The sequence below is a fragment of the Euprymna scolopes genome, chromosome 29 (genome assembly GCF_053919585.1).
Source record: "Euprymna scolopes isolate OS-2025 chromosome 29, ASM5391958v1, whole genome shotgun sequence".
In the NCBI taxonomy this organism is placed as follows: domain Eukaryota; kingdom Metazoa; phylum Mollusca; class Cephalopoda; order Sepiida; family Sepiolidae; genus Euprymna; species Euprymna scolopes.
In genome coordinates, this window is record NC_136510.1 from 16,147,680 (window position 1) to 16,168,340 (window position 20,661).

Genomic DNA, 20,661 nt, shown 5'->3' on the forward strand with positions numbered 1-20,661 from the left:
TGAAAACCTAAGAATAAGTGAAGTAAAAATAAAAACAAAAAAACAGAAAAACGAACGTTACATGAAAAATAGCTTAAATAACCCTGCTTCAATATTTAAATTTAAAAAATCGAGAAAAAAAAAAATCTCACACCACGATTCGAACCCAAAACGTTTAGATAATGAACCAACGCACTAACCAACTGACCTAACACGACGTACATGAAATTTAGTCAGTTCTTCAACTATTTAAACTAAATCAGGTCATGATGTCCTCTGGCGCATGCGTAGAACTGGTCGTCGTCATGAGAGGACGGTTTTTGTTTGTTTTGGTTTAATCCCCGGGACAGACCCTATCCAAACATTATTTTATGCAAACATTACTTTTACATTCTATGACCACCATCATAAAATATTAGTTTCAGAAAATGCTAAAACTAGCAAATCTTTTAACCCCGCTATTTATGATTTGCTAACTAATTTCTTTCCTCGCAAGAAAAGGATTCTTCATTTTTATGAAACTCCACAGAATAAGGATATTTTATTGTCTTTCTCTATTGGAGATATTCTTTCGAAAAATAAATCTTTACATGTAAATTTTCGATTTACAGTTTTTATTTATGCTTATAGTGCGTGTGTGTGTGTGTGTATGTATGTGTGTATATATATATATATATATATTGTGTGTGTGTGTCTGGTCACGAATAGGTTCCTATATGGTTGACTATTATAGAAAACTGATTACATATAATGATAGAAGATGTATCGAGACACACGAATGGGTATGTTTTATCTGGCAGAACGGTGGTTCATTAAAATTGTGGGGTCTGCGTTTGCGCCTGGCCCCCAAAGTATGGAAATAAAAAATTAAAGAAAAAACGTTTACAAGTGTTTTTGATATAGATGTACATAATACTTTGATAAGTATGTTTTAACTTAAATAGGGATGATATAATAAAATTGTAGAGTCTGTGTTCGCGCCTGGCCTCCATAGAATGGAAATAGGCACAAACTTTAATAAAGACTTTTCCTATCTATCTGTGTATGTATACTTTGATAATTATGTTTCAGTTTGAAGAAATATAGTATAATAAAATTATGGGGTGTTCGTTCATGCTTAACCTGCATAGAATGGAAATATGTCACAAAGTTTAACAAGGTTTTTTAATATAGATCCACAGAATATTGTGATAAGTGTTTCAGTGTGAACCTGTATGGTATAATAAATTATGGGGTTTATCTATTTTATTTTTACTTTCATCATATTTTGCTTTGGTTTTGATACCCCCAAATTCGAAGCTATCTCTTTACAACCCTTCCTTTTCATAACCTATCATAATTTCATAAATCAGAGTCCATTTTCTGTTGGCTGTTTTTGAACCCAGTCAACGGCGGGTACTTTTGCTAGTATATATATATATATACACACACACTTTTAAAAGGGCGATTTAATTATGGTATCATTTGATCATTAAATTATTAATTGGAAAAAATTGTTATAAAACTTGTATTATTGTTAAGGTAATGTTTTAGCGTCTATTTATAAAAATTATTGGATGTAAATCAGCTTTCAATCTTTTGATACTTGAGCTAGATTGTCTATTCAACAGTTTAAAGATTTCCAAATTCCTCTCAAAGAGATTAGATGTTTTTTTATGTAAAGCAGTGACAATTCATTCAAGCTACTTATCAGAATGTTTTTTTTTCATTTATTTCTTGGGCTATGTAGTTTACTATAAGTTATAAAAAGTATAACAAAATATCAGATCAAAATATTCAAAGGAGGTAATTAATAAAACTTTCTCTACATAATTTATCTCCCTTGATTTTTTTTATTTTTGTAGTATTTTCATCTAGCTTTAAATTTTTGAGAATTTTTATTTCTTTTAAACCTCTTACTATTAAGCTGGGTGGAATCGAGGTAAGATCAACATGTTTAGTACTTCTGCAGTTTATAAAGCCCATTTATCCATGAGTCTTGCTCGGCAACGTCTGGCGACCGACGGAAACTGCCAGATTATACTGAGTGAGCAAAGAGACACGAGCGAGCAGACAGTAAAAATCCCAGGAAAAAAAAGAAAGAAAGGAAAGAGTTTAAAAGGAAAAGAAAAGAAAGAGCAGAGTATCATTGTACTTCAACTCAAGAATTGTAATTTTCCAATGCTGCAATAGACAAATCTTTTTTTTTTTTTTTTTTTTTACGGCGTAGTCAATATTTATCACGGCCCGGAGGCTACTCAGGGATAAGGGTTATTGCGTGTACAGTAATCAATGGGATAATATCGTAGTAACCGCTAGTAATGGAGATTTGATAAAGTGTCTTACTTAAGGGGGCGATTTATCAGGAACTTGTTTATGTTGGATTGTTGTGGTCAGGTGGGAAACAGGCAGACGGAACAGTTCCACAGGCATACACTTCTAAGAAAGAAGCTTTGTTCATGGAATCTGTTTTGATTTAGGCACAGATAAAGAATAGGGAAAATTATTGACAGTGGTTTCAGCCAGACGGGTGTTTTTTGTGAAAGATTGGCGAGGGGGGGACCAGAGATTGGAGCTCAGACGAGCACCTGCCATGGAAATAACCATTAAACAAAGACAGGCTCGCAACGTCTCTTCTGTGGGAGAGGTTGCAGGGAAGAGAAAAGGGCATCCCCCACTAAGCTATGAAGTCTATTTTGTACTCCGTCAAGGCAGGATAGGCTGTTTTTAGCAGCTCCTGCCCAGATGTGGTAACAGTACTCCATCCTTGGACGTACTTGGCTTTTATATAAATAGAGAATTGCATCAGCAGTGAGATATTTTATGGATCGATAGAAGGATCCCACCATTTTTCCAGCGACCTTGTCAACGGATTTGATGTGTTCCATTTCAGATCGGGAGTAAAGGTCAATCCTAGAAGCTTGTCAAAACATGGAGCCTCCCCAAGACGAGAGCCATCCATTTCAATTGATGCCAGATGGGGATCAGAGCATTGATGATGTAAAGACAGCATGGTCATGTTGGCACACTGGTTTCTTTTAAATCACCAAAGTTAAGCTTAATTGAGCCTGGTCAATAAGCTTAATTGAGCCTGGTCAATACTAAAATGAGTAACCATTTGGGAATGTCAGGTGTTGTATGTGTTTTCCACTTATTTCAGCATTGTTTCTAGTTGCCATAGACTTCTGCTTGCCACTGGAATCAGACAGAGCCAACTTAGGAAAGGAGTGGTTAGAGATTATGCAACCCTTGCTTCACAATTCAGTGAGTGTTATCCATCATCCCTCCAGGATGATTAGATAGTCCTCGTTGTTCCAATAGATCAACATCAAATAGACTAAAGCAAAAGAAAGAACATGAGCATGTTGTTCGTATTATCAGGTTGACAAGAAAGTTCTTGCGGTTTTTAACGTTTAATTCAGATGAACATATCTCGGCTCAAACAAAAATTTCTTGATCGAAATAAGCGTCATCAGAATCAACACACATTTGCTAACGTAAAACGTGTGTAATGTAAAAATCTTGTGTTCTGGTGGTGATATCGCTTAGGTTTTTGAAGCATTTCTCATGCAGGAAGTTTTTGAAATGCTTGAAAAAGTGGTAGTCGGTAGGTAAGAAGTCTGGAGATTATGACGGATGAGGCAGTTTCATAACCCAATTCATTCAACTTCTGCAGGGTCGGTTTAGCAATGTGTGGTCAAGCATTGTCATGAAGAATTCAGCCTTTTCTCTTGACTAATGTTGGGTGTTGTTATCGAAGTTTCTGATGCATTTCATCCATTTGTTGACAGTACTTCTCTGCTGTAATCGTTTTGCCTGCATTAAAAAAAACTAATGGATGAAACCGGTTGCAGACCACCAAACAATCAGCATGACCTTCTTTTGGGTGCAACTCTGGCTTCAGGAAGTGTTGTGGAGCTTCGTCGGCATCTAACCACTGAGCTGAGTGCTGCCAGATAACCCACTTTTCATTGCAAGTCACAACCCGGTCGAGAAATGGGTCCTTCTTGTTGCATAAATGAAGGGAAGATGACACTTCATAACGGCATTTCTTTTGGTGGTTGTTCAATTTGTGAGGCACGAATTTATCAAGTTTTTTGTCTTCCCAGTCTCTCAAGTAGTTGGAAATCATTGTATATGTTACGTCTAATTCAGAAGCAAGTTCCCGAACACTTGTGTGTGGATTGCCTCCAACTAAAACTCATAATTGATCGTTGTCAACATCCGATGGCCAACTACTACACTCATCATCTTCAAGAATCTTGTCACCACCATGAAATTTCTTAAACCACCATTATGCTGTGCATTTGGTAGTGGTTCGTTGATATCACAAGCTGTTTCAGCAGCTTTTCAGCTTAGCTTAAATTAAAATAAGAAAACTATGCAAATTTGCTTTTTTTTCCATTTTGTATTCGACATTCTGAAAAGCAGACATACTTGTTTTAAAACAATCGTAATTTAAACGATTAGATAGAGCGAAAACGCTCTTTAAAATGATATATAAAGTAAAGTTATTATAACGAAAACTTATTTAAAAATACATCATTTGAAATCAAAATTAAAAATTCTACAAGAACTTTCTTCTCAGCCTAATATTTTAATTTTAATGACAAAATCCAAGGGAAGAGAAGCTTTTGCTGCTATATCTTTAATATGGCAACGATGGCAACTGTGAAAAACGATGAATAAGATAAAATATTACTATCCATTGAGCAGACTACAAAAAATGTGTCAACGACGCTACAGCTGTTTCTGTTAACAACACAATGCTGGCCAGCTATTTATAATGGTAAAAAGAATGGCCTTTTTACTATGGACAAAGTGTAGTATCTGTTTTGATATTACATTTCATCTTTTCTATCATCAGTTATTGAAGGAAAAATCTTTTTAGACTGAGATAATTTTTATTTTCGTTCTGTAGTAAGTGTGGAGAAGCATAGAAATAAATGGCCATGATTGGCATGTGCCTGCTGTAAGGAAGTAGTCAGACTTGAACCTGAAAGCCTTCAGATATAAGAATAATACAACTTGCAGATTTAGGCACTGTTGGGAGTCCGAGATGGCAGAATAAAGGATGGATTTTTTACTTGACAGTGGACTTTTGGTTTTTTGAATGCCAGCTCGATCGCATGTGATTTTGTTATTAGTTAGAGAAAAAAAAGAAGTAAAGGACTGTTACTGGTTATCTGAGTAGCCAATGTCTTCATGGTAGGAAAAAGAATACAAAATAATCAGTCTCGAATGTGTGTTCTCTTTTCAACCCAAAATAATTTACATGACTGAAATAGGAATTATCTAAATACATCTTTAGGTCTATATATATATATCTTTCATTTTCTAATCCAAAGGACTACTTTCTGATGAGCTGTATTTTCCCACACATTAAAACCGGTCTTATTTTTAACTTGCCCCTTCAAGTTAAAAATGAACTCTAATATTATAAGTCACTTCTTTCTCCTCAGGGAGGGGGGTAGAGCTTCAAAAAAGACACCTGAATTCAATCAGGTCCCCAGGGAAAGAGAGGAAAATAAATTACTATCTTTTTTTTAAATACATGTTACAAATGTTCTAGTTGAATACACACACTAAAAATTGAATTATTTTAAAAATTAGGCATTTTTTTTTTCATGACAAGACTATTATGATGAAATACTGGACTTTTATTAAAAAAAAAACAATGAATTTTAGTAAACTTGGTCCTGTTCCGAATATTGTGATTTGAAGAAAGTCTTATTTTCTCTTTTCAATTCGTCTATTCTTTTCGTTTAATGGAAACTTATTTGAATAATTTTAGGAAAGAACCTCCTGGATTTGCTGGCATTAAATCTTTTTGAATAATGGTAAACGTATTCTGTTGTACTCACTTAAACTGACCGTCAGTAGCACACACCTCCACACCACTTTGCCGTGTTCTGCATGAAATAGTCAAACTTTTGACATAGAGTAAATAGTAGATATAATTACCCCCCCCCCATTAATGCTTGCTTTTTAGCCATTTCAAAATATTAGGTTGGTGCAAAAATAATGTCGCTTTTGACTTGAAGTTGAACATCAAAAAAAGCCATTATTTTTGCACCTAATACACTGGATTTCTTTCACTTTCGACTGAATTGCATTTCAGAAACCAGCATTATTTTTCTTCATCCATTTTTTGGCATTTAGGATGCCACAAGAGTCTCTGACTCTGGGATGGGCAACACCAGCCAACATTTCACGCCTGCCTTGTGATGGAAATTAAAGTAAAATTTAGTAATAAACGTTTCTCCATTAATTTTGGATTTCATACTTTTTGTTGATGAATGTTGCTGTTGATGATTACTTTTTTCTTTATTTTCTCTGTGAAAATCAAAGTTCAAGGGATCTTGTAAAAACATTTTTTTCGAAATTTTCCTTTTTACAAATTTTTTATTTCCATCATGTCCCAGATTTTTTTTTTTATTTCCATCATGTCCTAGATTTTTTTTTTATTTCCATCATGTCCTAGATTTTTTTTTTATTTCCATCATGTCCTAGATTTTTTTATTTTATTTCCATCATGTCCTAGATATTTTTTATTTTTATTTCCATCATGTCCTAGATTTTTTTAATTTTATTTCCATCATGTCCTAGATTTTTTTAATTTTATTTCCATCATGTCCTAGATTTTTTTAATTTTATTTCCATCATGTCCTAGATTTTTTTTATTTTATTTCCATCATGTCCTAGATATTTTTTTTGTTATTTCCATCATGTCCTAGATTTTTTTAATTTTATTTCCATCATGTCCTAGATTTTTTTAATTTTATTTCCATCATGTCCTAGATATTTTTTATTGTTATTTCCATCATGTCCTAGATTTTTTTTATTTTATTTCCATCATGTCCTAGATATTTTTTATTGTTATTTCCATCATGTCCTAGATTTTTTTAATTTTATTTCCATCATGTCCTAGATTTTTTTAATTTTATTTCCATCATGTCCTAGATTTTTTTAATTTTATTTCCATCATGTCCTAGATTTTTTTAATTTTATTTCCATCATGTCCTAGATTTTTTTAATTTTATTTCCATCATGTTCTAGATTTTTTTAATTTTATTTCCATCATGTCCTAGATTTTTTTAATTTTATTTCCATCATGTCCTAGATTTTTTTAATTTTATTTCCATCATGTCCTAGATTTTTTTTTTTGTTATTTCCATCATGTCCTAGATATTTTTTTATTTTATTTCCATCATGTCCTAGATATTTTTTTATTGTTATTTCCATCATGTCCTAGATATTTTTTTATTGTTATTTCCATCATGTCCTAGATTTTTTAAATTTTATTTCCATCATGTCCTAGATTTTTTTAATTTTATTTCCATCATGTCCTAGATTTTTTTAATTTTATTTCCATCATGTCCTAGATTTTTTTAATTTTATTTCCATCATGTCCTAGATATTTTTTTATTTTATTTCCATCATGTCCTAGATTTTTTTTTTATTTTATTTCCATCATGTTCTAGATTTTTTTTAATTTTATTTCCATCATGTCCTAGATTTTTTTTATTTTATTTCCATCATGTCCTAGATATTTTTTATTTTATTTCCATCATATCCTAGAATTTTTTTTTGTTTTCGTCCTGTTCCTGATTTTTTTTTTTTTTTTTTTTTTTTTTGCGTCATGTCACGTCATTCACGTCATTCTTAAATAAAAGGTATATATTCCTTTTTTTAATTTTTTTTTTTTTTTTTAAATGGAGATCACAACTTATCAAGGCCCAGAAGCCACTCGGGGATAAGGGTTATTCTGTGTATAGTAATCAATGAGGTAGTGTTGTATTATTCATTAGTATTGGAGATTTGATAAAGTGTCATTACTTAAGGGGGCGGTTCATCAGGAATTTGTTTATGTTGGACTTGAAGACACCCAAGTTCAAGTCAAGAGGGAAACAGGAAAGTTGCGGAGAGTTCCACAGACGTGCAGTTCTAAGAAAGAAGCTTTGTTCATGGAATCTACGTTTTGATTTAGGCACAGATAAGGAGTGGGGAAAATGATTGACAGTGGTTTCAGATAGACTGGTGTTTTCCGTGAAAGATTGGCGAGGGGGGACAATAGATTGGAGCTCAGCTTTATAAAAGGTCTTCCCATTGTGCAAATAAGCAGTGGGAGTGAAAGCCTTTTTTCAAAATTTACTTCCCTCACGTAATTGTACTTTTGCTGCTGGAAAAATTCAAACAATTATATTTAGATTTTCTATTTAAAATTCTCAAGACATTTAATGTTTTTGCTTGTTTGCTTTTTATTTTGAGAGAAATGGTGGCACACTTGCTGTAAACATTTCCTTCTAGGAGTAATATGTTCTGTAAGTAATCCAATATATTCTGAGAGGAGTTTATTCTAAAATAATCATTCTATAGAATCATATTAGACAATGATATCAATTATAGATCCTTCTTAGACAGGAGGACCATCCAAGTTGTCTTTGATGAACATACATCCAAACAGCATAATATTAATGTGGGAGTGCCTCAGGTCGATCTTCGGACCACATTATTCCTGATGTTCATAAACGAACTCCATGATAACATTGTATTCGAGATGGGTATATTTTCTGATAATAACATTGCTCTATAACATGCACGAAGAAAAAAAAAAACGGATGTACACATAATCAAAGACAATGACAGAATCCTTAGAAAACGACCTCCATAACATATTCCATAAATTATAAATGCTGATTCTATTCGGAATGAAAGAATTTTTCTCAAATTTTATAATTAATTTAAAATAAACACCCATATTTTTTTATCTCTTTTGTGAATGTGGTCAACAAGTTTTAACTATCCATATAATAAAGATACATACATATATTTTGTTGTCCTTGAAATGAAGGTGACAGGAGTAAAGTAATTAAAATTACCAAATATATATATATATATATATATATATATATATATATTTATTTTACTTTAGTCAAAGTTCTCAGAAATCAAGGGGCTCACTACCTGGGGCTAACAGTTGAAGTCTATATGAGATACGTAGATATTCAAATGTCCCATTAAAATTCTTTATCTCTCAGACACTGAGTTAGTAAAGAAATTGAGAACATAATTTTCCTTCTCCCAAATTAACCATTTTTATATGTTGTAGTTTATCTTTCGTTTTAGTCTCTTGGTCTTAGTGGATTCGAGGACAAGAATTCATCTAGGCTTGTGGAGCATTCAGCTTCGTGTTACTTGAGGTAACATTACTTGGACGAGGTGCACCATTCCTCGTAAAAGCTCGTGTAAGTTAGCCATAGTGTGGATATCTTATTTGGTCAGTGAATACAAAATGTGATTTTGAATATTTGGTCAGGATTTACTTGCAGGGAAAAGTATCCTCGTGCCAGGTTCTTCTGATAAACTCTTGTACAGAGAAACCTTAGACACTCGAGGATAGTGTCTAGTAGGCATTCAATTACGAAATATGTACTTTGTTAATATCTATTAACTCGCAGGCTTCTCGATGTTACCCATTTGTAAAATATGTTTAATTATATTTTAATTCAAGCAGATTTCATATTCATTATTATAGTCAATTCTCTATTGAATATTATATTGTACCTAATATATAGTAGTACCCCTCCCCCGGTATTGCCTGGTTGTAAAATATGCTTAAATATGATATTTTTATTTGTGCAGATTTTGTATTCATTATTATAAAGCCAATAATCTATTGATTATTATATTGTACCCAATATATAATAGCGATTTCAAAAGTTAAAAAAAAAAATGACTTAGGTGTCATCAGCTAGAATCGAAACTAAAACCTGACACTCTCCAGCCTTATTTATTGCTGAGAAACAACAAAGAGATATCAGAAGTTTAAAAATTAATCAAATTTACTGTATGAATGAATATTTTTGCATGCATAAAAGGTACACATTTCGTTGACTTATGCCTGCCAAGTTCCAATTTTGTGTCAATTTTGACCCTTTAGCAGCTATTTTTATCCATTAAAAAATCAAATTGAATTTATTCCACAGGTCCGAATACCTTTTATATTAACTTTAAACTACTATTGCTACTATTACAATTTCTGTAGGAACAGCCAATGAAAATTAAAGCAATTAACAACAAAACAATGAAATTCTCTGATTACAAAAATGCACTAAAATCAGAGAATTATCTCTCTCTCTCTCTCTCTATATATATATATATATATATATATATATATATATAGATTCAAAATTTTATTAAAATCAGATAATTCACCGATTTTAGTGGATCTTTTTTAATCAGAGGATTTCATTGTTTTTGGTTAATTGCTTTAATTTTTATTGGCCGTTCCTACAAAAATTGTAGCAGTAGTAGCAATAGTAATATAATTTTACATACCAATTAGTAATAGTATGGGAAGTTTAGATCATTCCTTGATTGTGTGGTATGGTACCTGGTCTTGGTAGTAGTCATTTTGGGTGACAATAGCATCTTTTGTGTTGTATAGCCAAGAACCACGTTGATATTTAATATAAATTGTGTATAAAAGTTATTGTTTTACTGAAGGAAGAAAATGGAGGATATTTATCTGGAATATGCTTAATAAAGTGGACAATAAGGGAAACATTGAAATAATAGACGGGTCACCAGTTAGTAAGTGCTACCTAAAGCATAAACAATTTTTTGTGAAAGAGAAATTGAGAAGAATGAAATTTATAACAAAACATTTTTATACAAGATACAAGAATATAAAAAGTTACTTTCATGTTAGTAAATGTTTATAATACGAACACGTGTTTGGGTAAAGAAAAGTAAATGCCACTAATTCAACTATTGATAAAAATTGAAAATCTTGTCTGAAATCCAACCATATTTGCTTATAAATAAACTTGAGTCTGTGATTGACTTGCCTACAAAGTTTCAGTTGTGAATGTTCGACTGTTTTTGTTTTTTCATTGTTCAATGATAATTGGGCACACTTTGGTGATTGTTTCATCAGTAAGAGATGTAATCTTGGATGAACTCCACACTCACCTTAAACCCTCAGATTTTTATTCTTGTACTGGATTAAGGCAGCTGCTGTTGTTGTTGTTGAGCAAGAAAATAGAAAAGGGGATTAGGGATGAGTTATATTTGCGATGGGAGGAAGACGTCCGGAAGATCTTGCATTACTTTTCATTTCTCCATGATGGATAGAGTAAATACGGGATTGTAGGCGAGGCTATTTGCTGGGGGGCAGTGGATGCGTGTGCAGTCATAGACTACGTGCTCTGCACTTTTTTTACCGAAGCTGCACTACCTGCAAATATTCAATACAATTCTTTTCTTTTTGGAAGAGAGAGTAAAGGTCATAAGAAAGAGAGAAGAAAGGAAGAGAGAGAGAGAGAAATAGACATGCATACATGTTAAAAACAAAGCCAGTGAAATATTGCCATTGTTTTAAAAAATACTCTGATGTCAGCAAGCAAGTTTGACCTTTACCACTGTACACCCAGTTACATAAACAAATTGGCTCGACAGTCATCACCTGTCAGTCTGGACCCAGTTGATATGCACTGACATTTTGAAATATGCGGTGACAGGTTGGCACAGATATCTCCCTATGAGTACAAGACAAGTCTCATACAAGGTTTATTAATGAGGAAGCCCCAGCTCCCCAAAAGGAAGCTTATTGTGCCACATTGGGTGCCCTGTTGATTTTGATGAGCCAGTACTTAAGGTCAGGGTTGTACAATTGACTCCGTAATATTTGATCGTTTCTGTAAGTCAGTATTTTCTTCTGCTGGTTCAGCTTCTCGCCTCTGTTGCCATAAATTCGTCATGCTGCTGGTTGTTCTCCAGATAGCTGCCTTTACTTTATTGTAGTAGTGGTCAACCTCTGATTGGTTGGAGGAGGTCCCTTCTTTGACTTCAGTGTCTGCTAACTCATTGCTAACAATGCCACAGTGGCTAAGGCACTAGATGAATATAACAATGCCACAGTGGCTAAGGCACTAGGTGAATATAACAATGCCACAGTGGCTAAGGCACTATGTGAATATGATCTGGCATCCCTGACTTGTCTGCTTCTGTTTCTATTTAATTATATGGGATCCATTTGAAAACTATTCGTAGGCAGATAAAATCTATTTTGAAAGAAATGAAATCAAAATAATTTTTTTCATTTTTAAGAACATAGACTAAGGATCAACAAAAGAAACTAACGAATCAGAATAAAAAATCACAAACATTTAAAAATCATAGTTGCTTTACTCTATTATAGAGATAAAAAAAAAAAGGATACATTAACAATCAAAACAAAAAGTCAAGTCATGGAAAGGAAATAATTGAATGTAATTTACATTGAAATTCATTGGATCTATTTCAACATAAAATTCTAATTTTATGTTCATCAAGTTCTATAAAGTGTTTTATTATTTATTTGGACAAATTTGAGTTTAAACAATTTTTCATGCATACGATTGCATTAATTGGTTGTATCTGGAGATATGTATAAAACAGGAGACTTTGATGGTATGGCCACGTTGAAAGGATGGATGAGTTCTTGGGTTAGTGGATGTGAAACAGTTGAGATAACAGGTTCAGATTACTGAAACAGGTCTGGCAAAAAATGGGAGAAAGAGAGTTAAAGACATGGCCAAAGATAGGTTTTTCTTCAATAATTACAAGAAACCTTCTCTGCCACTAATAGCAATGGCCAGTGACTCTCTATCTAAGAGTACATCTTTCAAACTGCTTGGCCTAACGTTCACAGGAAACACGAGTTGGAACAATTACATTGAAAACATTGCCAGGGCCGCTGCGAAGAAGGTAGGCTCTCTCTACCATACTAGAAAACTACTGACACCTGAAAGTATCCTGTACTATAAGGCCACTATTCGCCCATGTATGGATTATTGTTGTCACATTTGGGCTGGTGTATCTGCTGCTAGTCTCTCGCTCCTAGACAAGGTTCAAAAGAGAGTTGCTAATCTGATAGGCCCTGAACTGGCATCTAAGCTTCAGCCTCTGTCCCATCGACGAAACGTTGCATCCCTCTGCCTATTCTACAAATATTTTAATGGTGAATGCTCTGACGAACTGCAGACACTTGTGCTCCCACGACATAGACACTCTTGACAAACCCGACAGGCAGCTAAATCCCACCCCCACACAGTAGAGATTCCTAGATGTAAAAGATCTTTCTACTCCAGTAGTTTCTTCCCCAGAACCGCTAGACTCTGGAATTCCATTCCAGGTCCCTGCTTCCCTAACTGTACTGACATGCAGAAGTTCAAGTGTAACGTGAACCGACATCTTGCTGCCCAAATCCTTACATAGTACCCCAGTAGTTGCTGCCCCTGATAGTAGCCCCCTACACCAAAGTGGCAATGTACCTTATTTGGGGTGAAAATGTAATTAAAAAAAAAAAAAGGCAGTTTCTTAAAGTCATCAAATACATGTTAGCATGTAAGATGCACGTTAACCTGAATACGATTACGATGTAAGACTAACAAGTGACGATGCAGCAAAAAATGATTATTAATGAAGTTGAATGAGAAACTGCAGCGTGAAAAATAGTATTTGAAAAAGCGGTGTCTACTGTGAGTCTGTACCTTTATTTTTCATTGCAACCTCTTACAGGCGTGATGTTGCTAGTCTCAGTCTTTTTTATAAATATTATTACGGCATGTGTTATTCGGAATTGTCTGATTTATTTTCCACTTCCTTTGTTCCAGCTCCTTTCACTCGTTGGTCTAGAAATCCTCATTAATTCGCTGTTTTGATACCTCATTGAAATACAATTTCTTTTTTTTTTTTTTTTTTACATAGGCATCACCACTTATCAAGGCCCAGAGGCCACTCGAGGATAAGGGTTAAAGAGTGTACAGTAGTCAATTGGACAATACATTAATCGTTAGTAATGGAAATTTGGTAAATTTGTTAACTTAAGTGGAACAGCTCATTAAAAACTTGTTTACGTTGGACTTGAAGACAACCATATTGTAGTCAACTGGAAAGCAGGAAAACAAAAGACAGTTCCACAGGCGTGCAGTTTTAAGAAAGAAACTTTTTTTCATGGAATCTACGTTTAGGTTTAGGCACAGGTAAAGAGTGGGGGGGAATTATTGATAGTGTTTTCAGCTAGACAAGTGTTTCTTGTGAAAGTTTGGCGAGGGGGGGGGCCATAGATTGGAGCTCAATCGAGCACTTGCCATGAAAATAATGATAAAGCAGAGACAAACTCGTAACATCTCTTCTTTCTTAATCTAATAGTGTCTTTCCAAGAACTGCAAGATTGTGGAACTCTCGTCCTGCCCAGTTTTCCTCCTACCTGCAGACTTTTCAAGACTTAAGGCCAATAGAATCATCTTTCGTTCTCATTAGCTTCTTACATCAGTGGCTTCATATCTCATCTCTCGTGATTTCCATTAAAAAAAAATTGGATGCAAACTGTCATAGAGCTTTTTTGTTGCATAAATTATATAATTTGTTTACTGTAATTATGTCTGACATTACTTTCAAACCTTGAATATTTTTTTTTGCTTTTTTTTTCCCCATAGCAATGGAAATACTCGATGGAGATGACGTCCGAGTGTCATCAAGAGGCCGTTATGCTGAACGTGATATTGTCCAGGTAATAAGTTTTACAAACTTGAAGTTCTTTTTTTCTTGTTGCGTATGCAAATCTTGTGAACCTTACCAGAGTGGAAATATTTAGAAGGGGGGGATTGGGTTAAAATAATGTTAGGGATGAGAACAAAGGACAGAACAATGATGGTCAACATATTTAGAGTTAGTTTACAAACTGTTTTGGGAGTGGTGGTGAGTTTACGACAATCTTGGATTCACAATGGTTGAGGACAGTTTTGAGATGAGGGCAGTTTCCAGTTTGAGACTGTACAATGCAGGTTGTGACTTGGAGCAGATCAAAATGAGCTAACATCAGTTGACGAACATGGCCTCAGCAGACAACTGCTGTTAGGTCTGATATTTGCAAAACGTGTTCGAGTTTGTTTTATTTTTCATACTTACAAACCCATGTGTGCCCTCCTCGGCAGCTGTCAATGTGATAGATGACACGACCAAAAGGGAAGACAAAGGAGTAGAATATCACCAAAACAATATTGGGGTCAGCATTTGTTGTCAAGCGGGAGACCATGAGATCTCGCATCTGTAGTTCTATGATCATGAAATAATCATTGATACACGTGTATATAAAGGCGGAATATCACGTATAGTTTAGGTGAATTTTTGAGGCACAAAACTTTTAAAGGATGCTGTTTCTCAACAACGAACAATTGATGAAGGCAGAATCTCTGATATGCGTCATTCTTAGCTGCACAAATGTGGAGGATACAGTTTCATCGACAAATATACAATATATGCATCAGAAAATAAAAAATAATTTAGAAACCGCAGAATAAAAATGACATTCATTAACAGTTTGTCTAGGATAAATATTAAAATATATGTAATAAAACAAAGAGTACACAATGAAAATGAGTTTTAAACAAGGAGTATAATTATTCCCATGAAAAAAAAAATGTGTTGCATAGGCCAAAATTAGTGCAATACTGAATGTGAGGAATATATAAATTTTACTTGCATGAAAATTTCAGTGATGGTGACGCCATGCAGAGAATATAAGATGGCATAATTTGGTTCTTTGATCATAGCCTGGAAGTATCAGAAAATCTGTGCTACCAGATCAGACTGTCTGAAGATACTGACTTTCTGACTTAAACTGCATTAAACATAAATTTTATGGTTTTTTTTTCCTTTCCCTTTACAAAACTCAATCATGTTCTGCAAAATTAAAAACAACAATTTTTCTGTACAAATTAAACCACAGGATGAATAAATATTTTAAATATTTAAAAAAATACTTTTAAATATTTAAAGATATAACGAACTTGAAGCATTAACAGCCTTTTCCAAAATTACTGGATTCGGCATTAAATAATCCGAAGAGGATTGATATGTTATAAAACAACCAAACCAAAACCATTAAAAAAATTGTAAAGCTGTTAGGATTTTAAAAATTTGCTCAAATATCAGAGCTGATCCTGACACATTTGACCAATATGCATGTCACGCCAAATAAGTGATAATCTTGTTTTAAATTTCCTAATATACGGATAAAATAAGATGACAAACTCTTGTGCAAGAAACTCTCTCTCATACTAAAACCAAATATATTTCCAAAGAAGATAACTGATCTAGTATTTCTGTTCATTTTATGTAGTATGAAGTTAGAGTCAGTTAGTTATTTTGGTATTTTTTATGACCTTACCCAGCGTAGTATAAACACCCCCAACCTCCCCATGTTAAAAACAGCTTTCGGAATAAACACCCCCAACTTCGAAAGCTGTTCTTAACCTGGGGAGATTGGAGGTGTTCATACTATGCTGGGTACTCTTGTAAAAAAAAAAAAAAAAAATACTGTTATTTTAATAGAAGTCTATTTTTGAAGCGGATGCAAAAAGAAGAGATGGTGCATTTTAATTTTGTGACCCCCCCCCCCGGAACATATGGCCTCCAAGAAGATATTCATGATTAACTAAGCTGCCAATCATAGTATTAATGAAATCATTGTGTAGAGTGCTCAGATGCTCTACAAGTCCTCCAAAGTGCATGTGTAATGCATAGGAATAGTTGGCCGGAACGTCGTGATACAACAACTATAAAGATGAGGATAATAGTTTACAAATAAATAAATAAAATATGCAAATTACTCATCTCTAAAGAATTCCAATAAATAATTCATTACAGACCTGACAATGGAAGATTAGATAACATAAAAATAAAACTTGGATTTATAAGACCAAAAAATGCAACCTTGATCACAGTGGATGGACGTTGAATCTCTATAGTTCCAGGTGAGCATTGTCTGAAGATAGTGGGTTCATTACTACCCAAAGTTGACCAAAGGATTAGTTGGCCAAAACATGGTGAAACTACAACAACTATGAAAGGCAGTAATTGCTGAAGATACAGTTAAGAGATTCAGCATTCGCAGTTAACTACCTGACGAGAGCCAGAGGAATAGTTGGCTGAAACGTCGTAAAACAACAATTATAAAGATGAGGATGATAGTTTGCAAATGAATAAAATAAAAGCATAGGATAATGTTTTAAAGGACGCAGTGTTTCAACAGCCAACGACTAATACACAATATTTTTTTTTTTTTTTACATGGGGGTCGCTACTTATCAAGGCCTGCAGGCCACTCAGGGATAAGGGTTATTGCGTGTACAGTAATCAATGAGATAGTATTGTAGTAATCATTAGTATTGGAGATTTGATAGTGTCTTACTTAAGGGGGCGGTTTGTCAGGAATTTGTTTATGTTGGATTTGAAGACATTCAAGTTGTAGTCAGGTGGGAAACAGGCGAATGGAAGAGAGTTCCACAATCGTGCACTTCTGAGAAAGAAGCTCTGCTCATGGAATCTACGTTTTGATTTAGGCACAGATAAAGAGTGGGGAAAATTATCGACAGTGGTTTCAGCCAGACGGGTGTTTCTCGTGAAAGATTAGCGAGGGGGGACCAGAGATTGGAGCTCAAACGAGCACTTGCCATGGAAATAACGATAAAACAAAGACAGGCTCACAACGTCTCTTCTGTTGCAGGGAAGAAAAAAAGGGCATTCCCCACTAAACCACGAAGTCTATTTTGTATTCTGTCAAGGCATGATAGGCTGTTTTTAGCAGCTCCTGCCCAGATGTGGCAGCAGTACTCCATCCTGGGACGTACTTGGCTTTTATACAGATAGAGAATTGCATCAGTAGTGAGATATCTTCTGGAGCGGTAGAAGGATCCCACCATTTTCCCAGCGTCCCTGGCAACAGATTTGATGTACGTGTTCCATTTCAGATCAGAAGTAAAGGTCAAACCCAAAGCTTGTCAAAACATGTTCCATGCTTCAAACAATTCTGAGCAAATTGCCTCAGTTGTTAATTTTTTTCTCATTTGTATTTATTCTCATCTTTTATCGATTTTTATTTATTTCAGTTTGTGCCAATGCGAAATTTTATGCTTGGTAACCAAGGTGACAGTTCTTTGACACTTCAAGCCCGTTTGGCAAAAGAAGTTCTTGAAGAAATTCCAGAGCAATTCTTGTCTTACATGAGGAAGCACAATGTCCAGCCGAAGCCGCCCCTTTTAAGACAACAGACTATTTCTTCCATCACGTCCTTGCCTGCATCGGAACAATAAAAACTTTTCTTGCTCCTTCATTCATCCGTCTCATAGATGCTTTCTGTTTGGTGTTATCCTTTCTTTTTGTCCACAACTTTTTTCTTTTTCTTTCTTTTTTTTTACTCTATTTTTCCAGATGGCTTTCAGTTACTTTTCTGCTCCGTCCACCTTAGCATATCCATATGCAAAGGTGTCCTCCCCTCTCACATGTCCATATGCAAAAGTGTCCTCATCTCTTAAATGTCCAGACGCCAAGGTGTCTTCCCCTCTTACATGTTCAGACGCCAAGGTTTCTTCCCCTCTTACATGTCCAGATGCCATTTACATGTATAAATGCAGACATCCCTCCTTTTCCATGTTCTCATATAAAATTTTACATCAACCACTACATCATTTACAACTTTTTATTGAAGATTTGATTTTTTGTTTTTTGTAGAAACTTCAAAGTTTAATATCAAATATGTTTTTTCATTTACTAACTTTGTTTTTCTGTGAAAAAAATTTGTCAAAATATTTGTTACATCCCTAATTTTTACACCCTGAGTTTTTTTTCCATATATTTGTTAAATCCTCATAAAACAACAAATGGTGTCTGAATCTTGAAAAATTGTCATTTTGTTTTTTCAAACTTTGATTTTGTGAATTACAAGCAAAAAAAAATCAATGCATTTTGTAATTTCTGTCTGTGATAAAAAAAAAACAAACAAACATAACCCTTGACTTTTTGCTGTCATTTTAAGAACCTGGTCGTTTTTATCTGTGTATGCACCTGACACGCCAAATGCATTGCATTGGCTACGTCTTTATATATAACACAACTAAGCCTGTTTATCTGCGGCTCTTTTGGAGTAGCCTCGAACCCCTCTGTGTCCCTAAAAGGAGTTCTTCACTGACTCTTATGCTTGGCATGCATATACACACGCACAGCACTCGCATTTCGGGTGAACTTTGATTTCTGGTTCAGAAAGAATTACAACATGTCCTCCACTTTCCTCAGCACCAAATGATTCCGCCTCCTCCTCCTTATCCTCCCCCTTTTTGTATTTTTCTTCTTCTTCTTCTGTTTCTTAATTTTCTTCCTTTTCCCTCTCTTTCTCCTTTCTACTTCTTTTCTTTAACTCCTTTTTTCCTTTTCCTCCTTTTTTCCTTTTCCTGTCTTCACCCTCCATTCTTTTCTACCTTCTTCCTTTTTATCTCCCTCCTCCTTAGTTTTCTCTCTTTTTTTCTCTTTTCTGCTTCTTTTTCTTAACTCCATTTTTTCTTTTTTCCTTTCTTCATCTTCCTCCTTCCTTTCCTTTTTTGTCATCATCCTCTTCCTTTTTTCTTCTTCCTCCTTCTTTCTTTTACTTTTACTCTTTTGTACTTCTTTTTTTGGACTCCTCTTCCTTCTTTTCTTCTTCCTTCTCTCCATTCCTTTTGTCTTACTCCTTTTTCAGCGCCTTGATTCTTTCATTTGTGTTTTTCCATTCGTCCTCTTCCTTCCTTTATTCCATTTTCTCCTTTTTATTTCATTTTCTCCTTTTACTCCTTGCTTTTCTTCTTTTTTACTCCTTGCTTCTTTTCTTCTCCTCTTCCTTTTTCTTCTCCCCCCCCCCTTCTGCAATTAATTCACTAACATATTCTGTGCATTGTTTTATACACCCATGTGACCTTATGATTAATCCATCATGGCCATAAATTAAAAAACAAAACAAAACAAAAAAGAAAAAAAAAACGAGATAGCTTTGATTTGTCTTGTCCACAAACCATTTTCAAACTTTCAGGTAATAATTCTTTTGCATTTTTTATGCAAATTAGAAAAAAAAAAAACTAAAAAAAAAATTTTAATTATGCAATTTTCTTTTGATTATATTTTATTCAAATTTTTTTTTTTCCAATGTTGAGAATTTTTAATGACAAAAAAAATTAAATCCTTAAAAACAAATTTTATGAAAATATTTATCCGATAAAAAAAACAAAACATAATTCTAATCTTAAATTTATTTAAATTATTCTGTCGTCAAATTCTGGGATGATTTTGAAGTTTGAATTTATTTCTTTGCCGGTAACAGTGTGAAAAAATTCTGTTTTTTACTCGGTTCTCTATTTTTACCCATTTTAGGTTTGAACTTTTTCTATCAAATAATTATGCTGAAATATTTTGACCATTTTTTATTTAGAATTTTGAAAAAATGAACTTCCAATAAACTTGAAAACTTATCTATTTTATTTATTCATTTTTGCAATTTTAAAACAAAATTTTAATTACAGTGTGTGGGTGCGCAGCATGCATATTTGTATTAATGTGTAATTAATTATAATAATTGTCTCCCTTTTAATAGTTAAATTTAAACATCAACTGTTTTAATAAGATTGCAGAAAATAAATAAAACCTTGGACAAACGAAAATTACTTATAAATACAAGAAAAATAAATAATATATTTTATTAAAAATAAAATAAATGATAGATTTAAAAAAAATTAATTTCCAATTTCTATGGAACTTGCTCCTTTTTACAATAGCCATAATATGCACATTTGAAAGTCAAATATATGTTTGATGAAGGGAAATTTCCTGAAATATTACAATACGGATCCCC

The 20,661-nt window shown here is 33.8% G+C and overlaps 1 protein-coding gene across 2 annotated transcripts in view; it reads left to right on the forward strand.

Annotated features, from left to right (window-relative positions):
- The window catches only part of LOC145252504 (copine-8-like), a 157,202-nt gene extending 136,921 nt beyond the window's left edge, over window positions 1–20,281 (forward strand). For both annotated transcript variants that reach the window (XM_080112010.1, XM_080112009.1), the window contains 3 exons: window positions 14,445–14,518; window positions 17,897–18,272; window positions 18,339–20,281. In XM_080112010.1, coding sequence (XP_079968136.1) covers window positions 14,445–14,518; window positions 17,897–18,100 — 278 coding nt within the window. In that variant the 3' untranslated portion in view covers window positions 18,101–18,272; window positions 18,339–20,281. The remainder of the gene's footprint in view (window positions 1–14,444; window positions 14,519–17,896; window positions 18,273–18,338) is intronic.
- The last annotated feature ends 380 nt before the right edge of the window (window positions 20,282–20,661 follow it).